Here is a 21343-nt window from a genome sequence, read left to right on the forward strand (position 1 = left end):
GATTAATTACTTTTTTTCCTGGCTGGAAGATTACCCGTTAAATCATCAGTAATTAAGAAGAAAAGAAAGTTGTAGAATATGCCATCAATTCAATTATGCATGCACGATATGTAATCTAATACAATCATTATCGAAGTAATTATGTCCCAATTGTCAATAGCTGGCGGTCAAGGATAGATCGCCAGAAAAGAAAACTGTATTCAACAAAAAGATGAAAGATTCAAAATCATGTAACTGTGCCCCTAACCTCTTTCATTACTGTTTCTTCTCTTTCCTTCTAAAGATCCCATTTTTACAAGTAATCTCACCCTCTCTCTGTTTCAGTACTTTGAAGCTTTTCTCTTCCCTTTTGGGTTGTCTCTCTTCACTTTCCCACGTCACGCCGTTACCACCGCTCTATCTATCTATATCCGTTTCTTCCTCCGTTTTTCTTTCAGCTTTCTTGCTGCTCGCTTAGGGTTTCAGTTTTGAATCTTTCATTTTCTTGCGATTATAATTCAGTTTCCGTTTCAAGGAATCTGTGCCCATGAGTTCTACTTCTGTCAAGAACAACTTGATGCCTCCGGGCCTCGTTTCCAATCTCCAAGAAGTCCTTCTTAGCAGGAAAGGCGCTGATGAGGGTGACAAATCCAAGGACGATGCTGAAACTCCCGAACCTTCTTTATCTTCGGTTCCTGATTCCACGGAAGTCAATGATAGTTCGAAGCCCATTGTCTTGGTCACAAATAGTGATGGTATTGGGTCTCCTGGCCTCACTTACTTAGTTGAAGCTCTTGTTCGTGAAGGCCTTTACAATGTTCATGTCTGCGTTCCTCAATCGTGGGTTTTTTTTTTTTCCCATCTTGATTTATTCATTGTGCTCTGATTTTTGTTGGATTGTTCATCGATATTTTCTATTATGCCTCTTTTGCCTCATACATTTCAGCTTCCGGGTTTAGTGCTTCATTCTGCATTTGCATTATGTTTTCTGTCATCCCCACATATCTCTCGCGTTGTTATTAATCTGGGGTATCGTTATAATTTGTTAGTTTATAAAATGGTTGCTTTAGGGACAAATCAGTTTCGGGGCACTCTGTAACTATCAGAGAAACGGTGGAAGCAAGGTCTGCTGAAATTGATGGTGCCACGGCCTTTGAGGTTTCAGGTATGACATGTTCGTTTTGCTCCTATTTCTCGCCCTCCCCTCATCTAGGTCTCAAAAAGACTTGAGGAGGCTGCAATCAGGCTTAATTTGTCTGGGAGTTAAATTTGTTCGGAAATCATGCCTTTTGAAGAATTGAAGCTCCGTTAGATCACGTGCTATTCGTCACATTCTCTTAGTGCTAATGAGATTCTACATGTATCATGTTCGTGGGTGCATTGATGTGACTTTTCTGGTCTTACCCTAGTTGTCGAAGAGATCTTTAAAAAAATGATCGTAATCATCCTCAACATCACTGAAAAATAAATCTGACTATTGATTTTTTTTCTGATCGTAGCTGAGCTGATACTTTAGAGTTTCATAACCTTTTTGCAGGTTTGCCGTTTCATAGTCGTGGCTTTTCATACGTCAGAGTTGCACTAATTTCTTATTCTTTTTGTAATTTATGCTTTATTCAGGAACTCCTGTGGACTGTGTTTCGCTCGCCTTATCTGGGGCATTGTTTTCATGGTCAAAGCCTTTGCTGGTTAGTTTTTATATCATAACATTATGCCTATGCCATAATCAACATACTGAAGAATATAACATGGTATGCATTTTAGGTTATTAGTGGAATCAACCGGGGATCTAGCTGTGGTCATCACATGTAAGTTATTTGCCACTGCATATAGAGGAACTTTTTAAATACAAGTTTGAGGATACATACCCCCCCCCCTTTCCATTCTGTTTTATGGTGTCATTTATAGCGTTCTACATATCTTCAACACTTATATCATTAATGCCCAAGGCCAACGTTTATCTCATGCTTTAGAACACTCCAGGTTCTACTCAGGTGTTGTTGCTGGAGCTAGAGAGGCGTCATTAAGCGGTGTACCATCATTGTCAATATCATTGAACTGGTACTTTGATGGTTTGCTTTTGTATCTAGTTTGACCTGAATATTTCTGCTGGAGGGTTATGAATTGACATCATATCACGTAGGAAGGAGGAGGAAAGTCAAGAAACAGATTTCAAGGATGCAGCGGGAATCTGTTTACCATTAATAAATGCAGCTATCAGGGATATTGAGAACGGAACTTTTCCCAAAAGTTGCTTTCTGGATATAGAAGTTCCTGCGTCTCCTTTGAGAAACAAGGTTTAGAAAGTTGATTGTTATTTGGATTATTTATTCAAATATTTTGCCGTGTTACAGAGATACTTATAGAAAATATTGAGTGAGAATTTTGTTTGATAATCAACTTCCAATCCAATCTCTATATAGATGTTTCGTTTGTGCTTTTAATTATTTTTCCCAGGTGCAAAGGCATTAGCTTACCCAAGTTCTAGATGCTAGAGGAACAGTTAATGTTGTGTGACTCCTGTCATTGATTGTTGTTTCTATTTATTTAATGTTTGCAGAGTCACTTCCTTTCCGTGCTACAATCAGTGATGCACTTGTTTGAGTTCTGAACTGTTTAGCTAGGATATTGCAGTTTCCTTGGATTATCTGTCCACAATAAATGTATAGTGTTAGGATATTTGTGCATCATTGTTTAGGATATTTGTGATTCTATCTCTGCGTTGAATCTCTTGGTTGTTTGAACTTATGCTATTAACTAAACTGCATCATTGTTTGAACTTATGTTTTGTGGTTCTAATGTGAATTTGGTGTTCAATAGTTATTTTGTGCAGGGCTATAGTCTATATCAAATATATTATCCTCGTTCATCTTGTTCTTGAATTTAAGATTCAAGATCTTGGGTTCCTTTTTTGGCTGCATTATTTTAATCAAACATGTTGATTATCTTGTCTATTTATCATGCTTTATTTTGACGGTTTGACCTGTATGGCGAGCTACCTTTGTCCCTTGGAATTGGATACAATTATAGTTCAAACACAAGCATTTCATTATTTCCTGTCTCTGCAAGCTTGTTTTTTACATGGACGGTGTGTTATTTTATTGGCAGGGTTTCAAGTTGACCAAGCAAAGTACTCAACGATCCACTGCAAACTGGCAAGCAGTTTCAACTAGTCGATATCCTGTTGGTCATTTCTTGAACAACCAACAAGGCCTTGGCCTTAAGTTTGCACAGCTCGGCCTAGATGCCTCTGCTGCTGTGAGTGTCAAAAAAATTTAATAGTTGTGTTGCGTCTACCCATCTGGTATAATCCGAAGGGCTTTCAGTACATCTGTTGATTTTATTATGCTGATATTTTAGCCTTCCTCATCTTGGTATGCTTCAGGGTGCAGCACGTAGACTGACTACACAGAAAAAGAATTTGGAGATTGTTGAATCTATTGGAGCTGCAGGAAAACCTGATTTCAACAGGGTAAAGAAGTACTTCAGACTAGAGGTAAATAAAAGGGAAGAATGTCATCTTGTGAGAATTCTGTTAATGAAATAAGATATCTTTTTATATGCTGAACACGGAAGATAGTAATTCGTAAAGAAGAGTTTATTGTAGAAATGTTTTTGTTTCCCTAGTCACATATGGTTCAGGTTGCTATCTTTTCACCCGTGCATGCGTAATTGTAGCTCTTAAATGTCTTTCTTGGAAGTATACAACTTGTTCATTTCCTCATGGTAAAAGCAAAGATATCTGTATGGCATTGAAATGTCTTGACGCTGTTTGTAGAAGTAAACTTAGCCATACTCTACTTATATACGCAGTTTTTGGGTAAGCAGCACGAAGATATAGATGAGGACCTCGATTACCGTGCACTTGAAAGTGGATTTGTAAGTTGGAGCATTGCCTCATCTTCATTGGTTGGATTGTCTCGAGTTTTCACCAAGATTTTTTCAGAAAAATTTAGTGTGGGTCTTATGCATTGCATGTTAGTGACTCAGTAATAGTGTGACTTACTGGATCTTTATATGAAATAAGTTCGTATAAGATGGAAGGGAAAATATATTTCTTAGTCCCTAACTTTGTTTTAATTATCAATTCAGTCTCTAAAATTTGACTCGAGTCGGAAAAAACTTATTCCTTGTGGTTTCTTTAAAACTAACTTATTTTGAGTGGTGAAACTGCAGAGATTGAGTTGTTCTGAATCAAAGTTAAGGAAGTGAATCAATCATTAATAAAAGGTGTCATAAACCAAAATTCATATTTTCCCAAGATTAAACAATCAAAGGAATGACAAAGAAATATGAGTAAACAGATCAGAAACGTGTTCCATCAAAAACTCTGCCTTGACATGTTCATGCATGTTCTTGTGTCAGTTTTATAATTATATTTTCTCAATGGACTGATTTTATCCAATATTCTGCCTCCTTTGTATTGCCTCTGACTCATTATGAAATCTGTGATTTGGAGGAGCAGGTTGCTGTGACTCCCCTCTCTCTTTCTCCTCATATTGAGACTGACATCCAAATGGCAGCTTCTGATTGGATCTCTGCCGTGTTTGCCACAGAACAATGATGTAGAATTTCAGCGTGATTGTGTACATTTGAGAGTTTTATGAATATTTTTTTCTCTTTTTTCTTACCTTTAAAAGCAAAGATGGAGTGGAAAGAGGGAGTCACGCCAATTTAATAGTGTGTTTGATTCCGGTACTGATCTGATCTGTTTTTGATGTTTTATTCCCTTTGATTCCTTTGTTTCATTGTTTCAGTTCGTTTTGGTCACATTTGATGTGAAGCAAATGCTTCCTTGTAGTATCATAGCCATAGGCGTGTTGTAACTTGAGTCTGTAGTAAAACTTCGGAACTGTAGTAATATGTAGTCTAAGTTTGGTTCTTTGCTTTTTTATTGAATTCCCTCTGGGGCTGGAGCATTCAACCACTTGATATGTGACGGTTCCTAACTCTAGTTATTTGCTTCCATAGTTTTGATGGAAATAGTTAATCTCCCCTTCTTTTTTTATATGTGAGACGAGTTAGATAAATTAATTTTTAAAAAATGATAAATATGAAATATAGAAATGAATTAAATATTTTGGCCGTTTTGGGGACCAAATTAACTTTCTAACTATTCAACATAATTAATGACAATGAGCATACTTCTTGGATTTTAAATATAAACCAGATAACTAATTTATATAAATTCAAAAAATTAGTAAAATTAGTTGTGAAAGTATGTCAGTCTTTCTAAAATATTTCTTATTTAAATGATTTACATTGTGAACTATTTTTATCAATTTATGCTTAATAAGTGCCATCAATTAAAAAATTTAAAATAATAATAAATATAACTGCCACGAGAGATTTCCCTTTTGAATATATTCTTAAGTATGAAGTGATGATTTTTTTTTTGCCTTGAAAAATGGATGACTTTGTATGCTCATTCAAAATGACAAATAATTTGATTGTGCCTATTGCCTAGAATTTATATTTCATTTTTACACTTTTTTTGCGGATATATATGCATAAAAATAAAAGAAATGAAATTACGTTTGTCAAAATTATCCCCGCTTTGGAAAGTCTTTTTTAATCCCTGGGCAAATCGGCGGCGGTTCTTTTGGGTCGGACCGTTCGACCCGAATTGAATACCACGTTGCTCTGGTCCAATTTCTTCTTCCTGCTGCTTCTTCTCAATAGGGTTTAGGAAAGCTTGAGGATTTTCATACCGAAATGGCATCGAAAACGTTTCTCAGAATTGGCACTTCAATGTTCAATCGGGTTTCTAATTCATTTCTTCCCCAAGCGCTGTACTCGACTGACAAAATTGCTTCTCGTAGCCTCGATATCACTCCCAGGCTATTCCCATCCGTCTCCAAGCTCCCTAGTTCTTTCGAGATGCCCAATAGCGAACTCCAACATCTCAGCGAGTTCTCCTCAGGTGGCATCGTGTATCCTTGCGGCCTGCCCTCGCTTCGGTTCTTCTTACCCGACGGTACATTTTAACGTCGAATGTTTTTCAAATTTAAAATTTCATTGGCATGAGATGTTAATGATCTGATAGCCTTTTTTTTTTTTATGTGTTTCTATCTTTAAGAAATAGTTTGAAATTTAAAAAGATTAATTTATGGTAACCTTCTTGCTTTATATGTTAATTGGATTACTTGCAGCTTCGATTTTAGTTGGATAATTCACCTCTTTATGTAATCATCAAATTAACATTAACTTTGAGAAATAAAAGCTTCTATTTAGTTGCAAGGTACAACTTTTTGACAAGGAATCAGGATATTTCGAGGTGAAATTTTTTGGTCCTTGTTGTTTAAATAATGGCAACATCAACATGTTGCTCGAGGGATTTTTTTTTTTTTTTTTTGGGGTTGCCTTGTGTATATTGAGGAGCAATATTGCTTGCACATTTGATAACTACGACACGCTCAAAGTTCCCATGCTAGCCAACATTTGTCATGAAATGAGGAGATAATTACCAAGAAGGTGACTTTATTTGAATTCTTCTTTTTCCTTTTCTTTTCATTGTTCTGCAGGGGCTGGTTCATCAGAAGAGCCAATGCTCTTATTTCCGAAAAGAACATTCCAACCTAGCCTTATACGGCGAAAGAGAAATCATGGATTTTTTGCCCGGTAAGCCACTCAGGTTTTTTCTTTTTGGCTACATTCTTCTTATATCATAAGATAGCAAGAATAACAAACTCTAACGTACTCGTTAAATTGTAGAGATCTGGCACACACTGTAACGTCACTTGAAAATATTCTAATGTAAAGGACTACAATTATACGGGGAAGTAGAAGGAACCATATTGTTTCTCGATAATTATGTCTTACTTTGACTTGTTAGACCTACAGATACAGACTAACACAGATGGAAGATAATGTGGGAAATCAAACCTTCGATGAAGAAAGAAAACATATGCCTTAACTGAATATAGATATCTAAACTGTGTTTGCTCTGAAATTTTCATAGACTTCAGTAGATAATGTGGGTGTCATCAACCATTTCCTAGAAGCTTTATTATGACTAAAGAGTGATAGGCCGAATGGGCTTGGACTTCTGGCCACGACCCGTCAAAATGAGTGCATGCCATTAGGGCGGAGGACTACTTGCTACATTACGTTTCTGAAATTTAGATTTGTCTGACCTTCTATGTATAGTTTAAGGTGTAGAATTGTAGAAGAAAATAGAATCTGTTAAATTTGTATGGCTGATGTACAAACATCAGCACAGGTTCATATACAGTAATGTGCACATGTTTATGACACCATGTTATTTTTCTTCTTGAGCAGCAAGGCAACCAAGGGTGGCCGAAAAGTCATTGCTAGAAGAATAGCGAAGGGCAGGTCAAGGATTACAGCATAGTCAATCTGATGCTTCTCCAGCGCATTGGATCTTTTGATTTACTTTGAATTTTCTTGCATTCCATGTTAAATACCCTGCAAACCAGGACAAGTTGAATTAGCTCTGGTGCCCTTCTTTTTTTCCCCCCAAGTGTGGGGGTTCTAGGGCGTTGGTGATCTGTGATGAATCAACCTTTGACAATCTGTTGATTGCCCAATGAGCATGCCAAAATATTCTTGAGTCAATCTCCACTTGTATTCCTAACACATACGGATTGCCTTTGAGCATGTTCAAATTCAATTAGTCATCTTTCATGCCTATTAGTACAAATGATCTGGTTTGGTGTAGTGACTGCTGTATCTCATGAAATTAAAAATACATACCAAAAGATCTCAAAAATGTCAAGAAGCCAGAATAAATATTCAAAGATGGTAAAAAAGGTAAGCTAACCCCATCTGGTATCTTCAAGGAATATGAAGGAGGGAGTAGTGCAACAAACAAATTAGTATAGATTAGTACAAAGGTGGAACTTGAGTGTAATAGAAAGATTGTATGTCTGTGCAGAAGGTGTAAAAGGGACAGTGGAAAAAGGAAATTTTTTGTGAGATGAATGTGGGGAAAAGAAAGTTGAGTGTGAAGAAACAGTTTCCATGTTCTATTCTTTTGTCATGTTTTTGCGTGCAGGTTGATTTACAAAGGAGAAAAGACGGGAGTAAACAGTGGGGATTCCCCCAGCCAACATGACCCATAAGACATTGATTTAAGATTCTGAGTGATGATGGAAGCAGAGAGAGTGATTTGATTTAGATGCAAAATTAGGCCACTTTCTGTCATGAGGCAAAGTGTTGCTGAGATTCCACGGACAAAGAAAAGAAGCAAAGAACTCCCCACTTCCATAAACATGGGCCCTTCCATTATTTAGAAAACCGGGACACTAATGCCCTTTATTGAAAGACTTCATTTAAATATTATTATTTATTTGTAACTTTTCTCTCTTTTTTATTCATCTGCCCGCTGATTGAAAGTTAATTATCTACGCATCTAGTCTTTTTGTTAACTCATTTCAGCATATTTTGATTTACAATGACGTGATCTTCATTATCCATTATATTATCTTTTAATAACTGTATCATATAAGAGAGTGTATTCACGGACTATTAATTTGCGAGAACAACCCTTTTAATAGTTTTTCAATAAGATAAATATGGTCAAAAATTTTTGGCCTCCTTTGATGACTATGACAAAAGCTTTAGTTAATGATGTCTACTTTTCAAAATCTGAAATTTGCTTTTTATTCTTAAAATTATTTTCTTTTGCTGTGTTATAATAATATCTTTGACTCTTTTTAAGCATATATTAAGAAACAAAAGAAAAAAACTTAAGAAAATAGCATACAAAATAATAATGGACCAAATGCATTGTATTAAGAAACATGTACAACCACAAACCTGCCATGGAATTTTTTTTATCCATTATTATTTTGCATGCTATAACACTGCTCCTATTTTAATGAAAAATTTAGCAATAATAGAAAGGGGCTACAAATTAATTTAGCAAATATAATGTGATTAAAATATTGTCTTTTTTTTTAAGAAAATGAAATCATTTACATCTTTTTCTTTATTGCCTTTTTTATGACAATAATTGCAATCAATAAAGAATATTATTTAAATTATGAGAATCTCGGCTTTTGAACAACACACTATTTTGACCAGATCGATAGTCGATGGCACCATGAACTAGGGAATATTGTGTTTTTCTAGTAATGTACAATTAGTAGTAAATATTTATTCTATATAATTTACTACTCTTACGATTATGCTCTTTAATCACACAGCAATTATTTTAAGATAATTGTTTTAACCTGTCCATGTAAATTTCATGAAACTGAAAAATAATGTGATCAAAAGAACTTAATAGTATTAATTCTATTAAAAAAGGTGGAATATTTCCATCATGACAACATCCAAGTCTTCCTCTAGTTTCTCTTTTCAATTGAATTTTCTAAATTGCATTATTATTATTATAAAAGTCGAAATGAAAATTTTCCAACTTCTAACCCCCACCACTCTTTATTCCATCAGGAGACACTGGAAGTGACATTTTGTTGCTATTCTCTTCCATAAAGTTGAACCAATTTAGAAGCAACATTAGCTCCAAGTAAAGCAAAACGCAACGAAAGGACTTATCCTCACCAAATGCAAGCTAGACGGTGCAAAAGTAATTTAACTATTTCAGGGTAAAAGTTAAAAGCTCACAGTACATAATGTAATTACTGGAGGTAATTACTGGAGGTAAATTATATACCTTCTGTCCTAATCATAAAATCTTATTTATAATCTATAAACGAAGCCTTATAATTAAGATTGAAAGTAGTACTAAGTTACTAACTCTTTTTCCTAATATAAAGTTACTTATTAATTTAAATATTAAATAAATTAATTAGTTAAGTTACTTATCTGTAATAAATAGACCCCTAAGGTATCCTTTTTCATCTTGACTACCTTTCAATGAAAACTCTCAATATATATAATCAATATGAATACCATGGAGAATGAATTATGATTTGGAAGAGAAAGTAGATTGAGATATTATATTTAGGATCAAATCCTACTCTCAAATAGTTCTTATATAAATTAAAGGATTTGAGATTGTAATTTTTTTTATGACTTGTAAACTAATGACACAAAAGCCCTGTTGTAATTTGTAAATGACGGGCAACAAATTCAATTCCCACTTATAATATTAGGCTGCTAGATCTTGTTCATCTAATTTTTAAAAATAATTCTAATTTTCTTTTCTAAACAAGTTATCTTTTTTTTCTTGGACTCAATTCTAACAAGTTATCATTTGCATAATTCTTAGAGACATATTAATATATGTCCATCATAAGTCCAACGTACGCCAGAGGAATCTTGGTAACTTTCACAGTTTCACTTGAATTGATGTTCTCTTTCTGGTCAGAAACGCTTGAACTAATGTTTTCAAAGCGTACAGTTTCAACATGATGAGTGTCACTTTGAAAATTTTGTAATTTTACACAATATTTACTATTCAATTTAGAGATTTAATAAAATATTAATTAAGTTTGTGCCTTTTTGAACTCCATTAATAGAAATAATTAAGTGGGGCATAAGAAATAAGAATATCTAACATAACAATTAATATTTTCATTAAATAAAAATGAAGCTATAGTAACTTTGAAGCTTTATAACTAAAAATATTTCGACTAAGGCACTTCTTGTTCTTTTAATTTATATAAAAATTTAATTCAGCATTTATTGTATAAAGTATTTTTTCAGTTTTTGACGTAATACATTTTTGTCTCAAATAATAACTTTTGCGTTAATCATTATTTTTTTTTATAAAAAAAACTTAATATACATTATTATTTGTGAATATTTTGTTTATATTTAAAATTTTAATATTATCATTTCTTAAATAACTAACATATTACTATGATCAACATAGTTACCAGACTAAAAAGATGTATTTACAAGATTAAGATATATGAATGAAACCACTCTAAGTAAAGTTAAAAAAGTGCAAAAAATGTAAAACAAAATCATTCATTAATTTGGGACGTGAGAAAGTCGATATTTAAACTTTTAAAGCGATATAGCCGCCAGAGCACCATGGCTAGGCACCTTACTAGGTGGCATTGTGAAGGACACTTTGGCCTCTAGCGCTTAAGAGTTGACCATCGTATCTTTGTACGGCTTTTGTCTTCGTTCAACGTCATCAGCCATTAATGCCACAGACAAACAAACACACACACACACCACAGCGCTTTGAAGCCAGACATTGTTCAACCCCAGGTACGTGCACATCATCAAGGGACATGATTGGCATATAAATTATAAATAAACATACTATGAAGAGTATTCCATAGGAGTATATAGTACGAGGGAAAAAAATTCAAATTAATCGATTGAGCTGACAAACATGTGAAACAACCTAAGACATGTCACCGATAATGGAGGAGGATACTGACCTAGGAGCAAACTAGGTTTTCCATTGGACAAAACTCTCACTTCCCCCTCTTATATATACGCAAAACTTCAAGACATTGCTAAATGCATGGCAATGATCAGTTCATATATAATAATATAACAACAAACAAACACACACACAAATCAAGAAAATGAAACAAGAAACATCGGATTTCCCATATTATTCGGCCATATGTATTTAAATAGACAAAATAAAAGCTCCTATATTCTCTCATGCATATATTATACTCAAGGCTCCAAGCTGGATGGAAGAATAGGGTTTGTGGCGGAGGGCGGCAACGATGATAGGATTGCATCAATGTACTCCATTTGATTGGCTGAGAAAGTATGGTGATCTTGTTGTGGGGAAAAAAGAGATGATGGTGGGTAACACTGGATTCCGGCAAGAGAAGGGTCCTGTAATAAGTCTTGTGAATAAGAAGATGATGATGGGACTGCATTACTACTGCTCATCAACACATAATCCTCAAAGCTATTACAGATTTTGGGCACAATGGACTCCCCCAAGTTTCATCATCCGGATCACAATATTGCTGCATTAACATCGAACCTGGGTTCATGAATTTCTCTGCAACAAGATGATGAAGTAGAGGATCATCACTTTTGGTAATTTGATTATTCTCTTGACTCAGACCATTCAACATTGACCACGTATCATGATTATCATTATTATTATTGCCATCTTCACAGTATGGAATAATAATATTAGGTGGTGTGGGTTTCTGATATAGGATTCTGCTGGACATGAAGGAAATTGTCATTGGGATTATCATAATTGCAATGTCTGCTTTAACATCATCAGTTTTATGATGGAGACCAATGAGAGCTTGTGGGATTGGTGATGGAGTAGTAGTAATGGGATGGTATAGCTGATGATGAGGATGATGATCAGGCTGAGGATGAGACTGGTTAAGGAGGAGATGATCATTAGGGTTTGAAGAAGGGAAGAAGGTTTCAGAGGAGAGCATTATGATGATGATGGTGATGATGATGAAGAAGAAAATGATCAGAAAATGTGGAAAAAGAAGGGGGAGCATATCATGAGAAAGCAGCTTCTTCTTTATGCTTGAGTTCCAGAAGTTCTTGACCTCATTGTCAGTTCTTCCAGGTAGGTGCTTGGCAATCTGAGCCCACCTGTCAAAAACAATATGTCCATCATCAACTTGTCATAAAGAAAAAGTATAGAAAGAAAGCAACCTTTTGATAATTATTTAATATATATACATATATCTAATTACATGTAGGAACAATATGATTTGCATTTGCAGATAATTAAGGGGGAAAAAGAGGGGAAAAAAGAGAAGAGAGAAGCAGACATGTATAGGAGCCATACCTGTTGCCTAGAATGCTATGAAGCTCTATAATGAGGGCTGCTTCTTGAGAAGAGAAGCTTCCTCGTTTCAAATCAGGTCTTAGGTAATTGATCCATCTAAGTCTGCAACTTTTCCCACACCTCTGAAGACCTTCATGTTCATTCCATGAAAATTTGTCAGAACAAAAAATCGCAGTGAATTAATCATAAGAAAAAAGTTTAATTTCCAGCGGCAAGCTAAAGATCGGAAAAGCTATATATATAATACTCTGATGAAGATGAATGAAGATGAGAACGAAAAAAGAAGGGAAAGATTTACAGTTAAAGAGAGAGGTACTTATTAGTTACTGTATGAAATGAAGATGAAAAGAGAGATGTGTAAAACATTTGATTATAGAGAGATTTAAAGAAGAAATGAAAAAGAGATGGAGATATAGATATGTAAGTACCAGCAAGCTTAGGACAGAGCTCCAGCAACCATGGCCGTAAGTGTGATGTAGTTGATAAGCTTTTCATCTTCTTCAGGTGACCATAACCCTCTTTCACTTTCTGCTTGTTGCAGCAAGAATGATGCCCCATCTCTGCAAATTCGATATGATGCTATTGGCCTGATCTCTCTCTATATACCTCTTCTTCTTCTTCTTGTTACTTCTCTCACAATGATGATCTCTGATATGATCAGTTCAGAGCGAAAACTAGTGGTTTACACGGTACAGAACGAGGCCTTGGAAAACAATATATGAGGAGTACTTTTGGTGGTATTTAAAAAAGAAGATGATGGAGGGGCCTCTCTCTCTCTCCTCACACTTTTTTGAGCCCTAGGTGAGAGAGAGAAGAAGAAGGGCTTACAATATAATATCAAAAAGAGGGGGGAAAAAAAGACTGTGAGGAAAAGAATCGTATGTGAGGCAGACTGAGAAGAGGGTAATGAATTTAATGAGGGAGGGTGTACCATAAGGTGGCCCGCTTAGGGTTTGTGGCAAGGGATAAAAGCTGCATTGTCACAATGTCACCCCTCCTGCACCACTTGTACCCTTTTTAATGGCCTTTGCCTTCTTTGTCCACGTGTCACACATGCACACTGGTGGGTCCCATTAATTTATTTTGAATACATTGCGGTGATTTTTCAATTAATTAACCTTTTTACTATCCTTCTTTGGAAATCATGGCTCAAGAAGTTTACCTAGATTTATAGCGTACTCATCTTTAGGTATAGCCAATGATAATGCTTGTAATTAATTAATAAAGAAAAAGTTAATCATTTTGTGCTTGTCGTTTTTACAGGACTGTACTTAGGCCCTATAGTTTGATTTATTTATAACTCAGTTTTTAATTTAACTTAGTGTAATTCAATCTCTATAAATTAACTATTTAAAATATTAGTTTTCATATTTTAGAAAAATAAAATTGTATATTTTATGAAAGTTAGGAATTAAAATTTTAGCTGATTAAAATTATAGAAACTGAATTGCAATTAGTTAAAGTTCAAAGATCGGGTTAACTAAATCAAAATTATAGAGACTAAATTACACTTACTTATGTGGAGATTAAAATATTAATCAAAATTTTTATTAATAATATGTCTGCTAAAAGAGGCATACACACACAACACACATATATATATATATTATAAGTCGCACATATGTATATATAAATGTATTACGTATCAAATTAAGCCATTTATATAATGAATGATTATGATGGAAAAAAATATATAATGAATGATCATGATTGAAAGGAAACAAAAGAATCATATTAGTTTCAAAACCAAGCAAGCACAGCACATTAAAACCATTTCTTGAAAAACACACACACATTAAAGTTGTGAAAGTTAATGTTAAACGTGGGTGTGGCCAAACCTTCTAGATAAGATAATAATACCTCTAGTTCTTAATATAAGAGTTAGTTTGACTAATTTGAGTATATTAGGAAAATCAGTTAAACTAGTTATTTATAATAAATATGTATTGTCTTCTTTAAATATCCTTGTCCCTCACATATATTAACTAAAATTACCATTTAATCAACTTTTTAATATGTACAACTATATAAAGACTATCTTAAAAACACAGATAAATAAAATAAATTAGAGTCTTATATTTAAAACCAAACCAAATTAAATATCAATTAATTTTTACATTAAAGATATGAGGTAGTATATATTATATGATAGTAGACAATTATATGTCATCTTTACAGCAAAGTTATGCCTGTTCTAGCTTCTAGGAGATTGGCCATTCGTATTAACATAATGCACTACTTTATTATCTATATACTGTTTACTCTCGTTTAAAGATTTTTCCCCACACATTGTATATATAGGTGATAGCTAGGCAACTTTAATCTGTGATGTTTCATAACCAAAAAAATGTACTATAACAATAATATCAAATAATTTTCGTTTTACTTTCCAAAATCAGAAGGGAAAAGAAAGCATGCGCAGTTGTATACAGTAGGTAGCTAGAAATATAGGTAGTTTATTAATCCGTTTTAATTAAATATCTATAAGACGATGGATTAGGCTTAATCCCCAATATATACAAGATTGTCATCTTCAATATGGTTTCTATAACAAAGTTAATTTAAGGATGACATGGAATGGAATCACACTTGGTCAATCCATTATCGTTATTCCAGTGCCTCTTATCATTAAGCATATGATGATTTTTGTCGCCTAATTATCCTCCCTAATTAATAGCTACTCTATTAAAAATCTAGCTGACAGCACTCCAGCTTTCTCTCTCCCTCTCTCCCTCTACATGTTTTCAAAGTTTTTTTTGTTACCAGTATGTTTTCAAAGTTTACTGTTTCTATGAATAATGTATGTGATATGACATCCTATACAGTGCCTATTTGTTCTTTATTTTTCAAAAAAATACGAAGCGCAAAAGATATGCTTTTTTGCCCAAAATATCGCGTGGTTTAATTGTATGGCGAACTTTGAAAATTTGTGGCCATATATATGCCAAGACATGTAAAATAAACTTATTTCTCTTAATTAGTTTTATATATTGGAGGGAAATGTGTATAAATGAGGTTAATATATCTCTTTTCACTCAATCAATTAAAAGGATTTTTTTCGGGCGAAAAAGGAGGGGGGGAAATGTAGTAGAAGCCAGTACCTACGTTTACTGAATTTCAAAAGCACTGATTTTTAGAGAGAATTATTAGGATGTGTCCAAACAAAACATGCCATTACATCTCTAAATTGTGGACAGTTTTGGTTGGATTATTTAACTTCGCACGTGTTCTTCTACGAGGGAAACATTAAATTAAAAAAGATCCAACAACGTGAAATTTTTTTTTGGAGAAATAAAGTACATAATATGATGAGAATGGATTTCTTTACTATCACAATGATAACTGATGCATATGATGAATTTAGAAAGAGAAATTATAGAGAAAGCAAATATAATGAGTATAATGACGAGATATGGATTTGATCAATGCTCATCTGGTCCTTAATATGAGATCTATTTAACTAATTTGATTAGATTAAGGAAGTTAGGTAAGTTAGTTAATTATAAGAAAAGTAACCTATTTTTCCTAAAATACCATAATTATCTTTCTTAATACCCCATCTCCCTTTTCTATTTGATTATGGTTGAGGGAGTATCCATAGGGTAATTTAAAAAAAATTGATAAATATGATAAATGTGTCTTATATTTAGGACTAAAACCAACTCGAGAATTGGATCTTATATTAACGACTGGAGGAGTATTGTTTTTTGACCGAATGAATTTAATTAATATACGATCATATTTTTTATGTTTTCCTAATGGCCTGTGAATGCATGAACGTAGGAAATATAAAATGGACAAAATGCCATAAAAAATAATAAAATTAATTTATTTTATATATATAGAGAGAGAGAGGGAGAGAGAGAGCTAGATATTACATGATACCTTTAACTAATACTCCATCTGTCCCTTTTATAAGCAACCTTGAAGTATATCTCGTAGATCAAAAGTAAGTTAAAAATAATAAATAGATAAAAATTAAAATTTTTTTAAAGTATCCTTATTATGGGGAGAAAGAGTATAAGAAAGAAAATAAAAAAATTCATGTATATTGGTATTAAAACAAGAAATTAATAGGTGCAAGATAGAAAATTTGCTATAAAAATTTAAAACAAATTGCCAATATTTTTTATATTTAAAGACAAGAAGGAAATGGTAATTGTTACTTTAGAGAGCAAGGGAGTAACTATATTTGTCCTCCACCAATACTCTATTTATGAAGCGACATTCCGATGAGCATTTTCTTAATGGGTTGACGTTTATTTAAAGAATAATTCAAGTCAAGGGCATCTTAATTAACAATCATAATAACTTATTACTTAATGACTTCTTTAGTAATTAAATGTAAAATATCCTAAAATGACATTTATAATGAACTAAAGGGAGTAGTACGTATGATACACTCCCTAATGGCAAAAACAAAAATATGATATATTTTTTCATCCTAAATATAAAAGTTAGATAACTACACTTTTAGTCCTATTTATAAGTCACTTTCAATAAATTTTATACAGGCTAAGAAAAATCTTAAACTTCATTAAATCTCATTTAAAATTAATAACTTTTCAACTTTGTCTCTATTTAATACACATTATATCTCATGTAAACAAAATCAACACAATAATAAATGAAGGGCAAGATTATACATCCCTACAAAAAATTTGTCTTATTACCCTATATATGGAAACAAAAAATGTCTTATCTCTCTGCCTTATAAATAAGATCAGAGAAACAATTTATAAAAATTGAAAAAATTAATTAGATTAGTTATTTGTGAAAAGAAAAAGTGTGCTAGTTTCTTGAAATATTCATTCACTTGTCGAAAGCTACCCAAAATAATCTTTTAAATAATTGCAATTAATAAAAATAATTTAGAGAAAGAAACAATAAATTTGAAAAATAAATCAGATTCTTACATTTAATATCAAAATAAATATATCTACTAGCATTTACATAGAACTAAGCCAACTAGGGGAGTACCAGGCTTGGCAATTATTGATGATATTAACAGCGATCCGAGGTTAAGAGGATAAATTAACACTTTCACCTTAGGGTCATACATAGTCAACAGGGTGAAAAATATAGCTACTAATTTATTGAAGCACAGTGAAAAATGATACTTCTTGATCAATTGAAAGCCCTTTTGTTTTTTTTTATCTGTTTCTCTTTTAACAAATTGGCTTGGTGTACGGATTCAAACCCATGTAAAACATGCTTGTCTACTTAGGTGAATGAATTTCTTTTAAGTAATGATGTTTAATTATTCTTATTCTTTCTAGACAAACAAGGTATCATAGACAAGGGACAATGTACGATAATTTTTTTTGTTCCAATTCCATGATATAATTAGCATCTTGAATTATTTGATACATATATAGCTATCTATATCTTTGAGATCAGAAACTAAATGAGAGACGTGTTATGTCACTCAACTTTCAAGAGTTATTAGCTACATAAAGAGAGCAACAACACTATTCAAATGAACTTATCTACTCCCTCTTGCCTATTTACAAAGGGTCAACAAGCTATTCATACAGACAAAAAATAACATATATCATTAAATGTGTTCCAAAAATATAAAAAATTTTAAACTTACGTACCCTTATAACAAATTTCGAGGAGCTAGTGAAAAGTTACTTACATGAGTAATAATAATTTGTCAACTAGGTACTTATAATAAGGACCAAAAAATTTTTTTTAGACAATCCCTTATAATAGAGACCAGAGGAAGTAATTATTAGTCATTTTTATTTTGATGAAGAGAGTGTATTATTAAAAAGAAAACATATATAATATTATCACATCATTTTATAAAATGTACGCTCAACCACGTGGATCATCATTTGCATATATAGGAGCTGCGTTTCATAGTCAAAATTTGTGTTGATGGCTTTGCGTGCATTTGCATAAGTGAAGGAAAAAAAACTCAGTACACATTGATTGTCAATTTTAATGATTAGAGAGAGGACAAATCTTTTTATGTATAAAAGATGGACAATTCAATGGTTTTTGATTCTCAATGATTCCAATAAAATAATCATCATTCTCTACACGACAATGTCATTTAATTTATAAAAAAAAACTTATATATGCATGCCATCTTCCTAGCCAACCAAATAATTAACCTCAACTTCTCCAAGTATAACTTTTCTAGTCCATTATTGCAATTCTATAGATTAATTCCTTATGTGTGCCATCGTTATAAGTTCTTGCATGCACTTACTTGCATCACACAAAATATATCGAAGTTATATATAAATATCAGTAGCATGCAGTAGGGTAAGTAAGAGATAGATGAGTATAGTATATATGTATTTAGGAATAACGGTTTTGGGTTTCTTTTTCTCAAAAAGGTTACAGAACTTTTAGTTGAGTTACAGAGAATGGTGCTGGGACAACGATCGAGAAGAATCTAATTGCCGGCCACTTTGTGCACACTCGTAGGACTATGCGTTTCATTTCAAGAATTTAGTTGGCAAAAAGTATGATTTCTCTATATATAACCCTGTTCTGGGATTCCATCTAAAGCAGTACTCGCATGCAAAGAAAACAAAGAAATCAGAATAATCAATAGCAGAAACGTCCAATCATTTTGTTGGGATCGGTGATGATGATCTATGTCTCAGTCTGCAAATCATGCAGCGAATTTAGATCTTAAAGCTCTCTTCTTTTTTGTTTCACTTGTGCTTCTTCCCTCAAACATTTGATCAAAGTTTAATTCTAAATCGGCTGATTAACCAATGGTTTTTAATTAGTGACGTGACAACGGCTAATTGTTAATAATTCTGTCATTGAGCTTACATATAAGAACAAATCAATCACTTTTGGTATGATTAGGTAATTAAAAGCCATACTGCAATGAACATTCTCTATGATTGAACATCTTTGTCTTCCAAATTGCCTTTATATAGATAATAATATATATAGACACACACACATAAATTTATGAACACAACATTCAGGTGGGAGTGATGCAATCAGTACACAGTAATATTATTCATTTCACTTTTAACGTCCAATGTGCTTAAATAGCATATCCGCTTATTCTTTATGCATGATTACTTTATCAAATTGATTCCTTCAAATTGATTTCCATCCAACTTTCATGCAAAAAGCGTGTTGATTTTTTAAAAAAAAACAAACTATTGATCGTGAAATTGAATCACTAACAGAATCAAATTTGCCTTTAAGATATTCCATCAGCACTTGAAACAAGGCAAAAACCAAGCAAAGCCAGCGGCAGAATCTATTGTAATTAGTAAAATATTCAAAAAAATCAAAACACCAGAGATAAAGTTTCTCAAATATAATAATGTTGATATGTAAATCAAGTGCTTTAATATATATATATTCACACTGTTACTGTAAGTGAATAATATTGCTTGTTATGATGCGTAAGGTTAAAATCTGTCACAAACAAAAAAGTTTCCGAAGCATGGTGTATCAATTGTTATATAAACAACAATATAAGTCTTAGCTCATGAAGTGGGGTCAGCTATATGGAAACTATTGTATTCCATTAATAACTAAATCTTTGAATAAATTAGTAACAAAAAAAGTATTTCAAAGAGTGTTTTTTTTTTCAGTCTTCCTCTACCCTTTTTGAAAGACTATATACTGCTTAATTTACCTTCTTTACTGACATATCAATGTCACAAAAGTGATGTAAAAATTGTTGCTTGAGAAACAAAAGAGGAGAAGGAGGAGGAGGAGATTGAGGAATGCTTATAAAACAAGGAAGATGAGGATTATAGGGGCAGTGTCCAAACAAGATTCTGTAATTAATGAAGCACATGCAAACATTTAATAGAGTGAGTGGCATCTTTTACTTTTTTGTTGAGCCTTCAAAAGGACTCTTGTGGTCAGACACTCTTTTATTTTTTATCTTTCCTAACCCATATCTTTGGTGAAACCAAACCCATTCTAATTCAAGTGCATGTATTATTGACATTTTATATAAAGATCGCTGTGTAATTCCTTTGTCCTTCTCCTCTTAAAGACTGGTTTTGGTTTAGGTCACTTTCAGTAGTCAAACTGTTTCTTCTTCTCTCTTCTTATTTTCTTGACTCCGAGAGAGAGAGAGAGATTATATTCCCCCCATTAGAAGAAAAAGAAATTAATATATGTGTGTGTGTGTGCAAACGACAACCTAAAACAACAAAACAAGGATATCTTGTAGCTCACCTAAACTCCGTGTTCAAGTCACATAAAAATTCACATAGTTTCAGTTGTTCCTGTAAACTGTTGTATTGATTTGATTTCTCAGAACTGGTGAGAGCTAAAACACGCGCGCGCGCGCACAAATGAGCTTGAAGAAGAGATATCATATTGAACTACTCTTGGGTTGAGATTGCATTATTCCGATGTTAATTGCTTTCATCTAGCAGAGTATATTTCACGAATAACAAAACAACTTTTACTGACGAAAAAATATTCCAAGTGCTAGATTCCGTGAGTGACTTAATTAGCCTAGAAATTCCAAACCAGTGCACTTATTCCTTGTACAAAATAATTGCTTCACTTAATCCATTTTACTCCAGCTGGATCATGGGTCGATGCAGGTAAGAATAAGTACTGGAGGGGGATGAAAATTCTAACTCAAAAAGAAAAGAAATGGCAAAAGTGCTGTCATAATTAAATTTGCGTTAGACATAAAAAAAGGTGAAAAAATGAACCGACTTAATT

The 21343-nt window shown here is 33.1% G+C and overlaps 3 protein-coding genes across 3 annotated transcripts; 2 read left to right on the top strand and 1 right to left on the bottom strand.

Moving 5' to 3' along the window:
* The first annotated feature begins 482 nt into the window (after positions 1-482).
* Positions 483-4873, top strand: LOC114721483 (5'-nucleotidase SurE-like). The gene is made up of 10 exons (XM_028907296.1): positions 483-819; positions 1050-1144; positions 1600-1667; positions 1744-1787; positions 1963-2040; positions 2123-2276; positions 3088-3237; positions 3365-3475; positions 3793-3858; positions 4445-4873. The coding sequence occupies exons 1-10, from the start codon at positions 527-529 to the stop codon at positions 4541-4543; spliced, it is 1158 nt and encodes a 385-aa protein (XP_028763129.1). The 5' UTR covers positions 483-526; the 3' UTR covers positions 4544-4873.
* An 800-nt stretch (positions 4874-5673) lies between these two features.
* Positions 5674-7588, top strand: LOC114721484 (uncharacterized). The gene is made up of 3 exons (XM_028907297.1): positions 5674-5956; positions 6504-6600; positions 7261-7588. The coding sequence occupies exons 1-3, from the start codon at positions 5695-5697 to the stop codon at positions 7331-7333; spliced, it is 432 nt and encodes a 143-aa protein (XP_028763130.1). The 5' UTR covers positions 5674-5694; the 3' UTR covers positions 7334-7588.
* A 3965-nt stretch (positions 7589-11553) lies between these two features.
* Positions 11554-13216, bottom strand: LOC114721491 (myb-related protein MYBAS1-like). The gene is made up of 4 exons (XM_028907303.1): positions 13087-13216; positions 12659-12788; positions 11805-12459; positions 11554-11721 (listed from the first exon to the last, which is right to left on the bottom strand). The coding sequence occupies exons 1-4, from the start codon at positions 13214-13216 to the stop codon at positions 11554-11556; spliced, it is 1083 nt and encodes a 360-aa protein (XP_028763136.1).
* Positions 13217-21343: the final 8127 nt, after the last annotated feature.

Source organism: Neltuma alba, unplaced genomic scaffold (assembly GCF_004799145.2).
Source record: "Neltuma alba isolate B1F8T4 unplaced genomic scaffold, ASM479914v2 tig00012042_pilon, whole genome shotgun sequence".
Lineage (NCBI taxonomy): Eukaryota > Viridiplantae > Streptophyta > Magnoliopsida > Fabales > Fabaceae > Neltuma > Neltuma alba.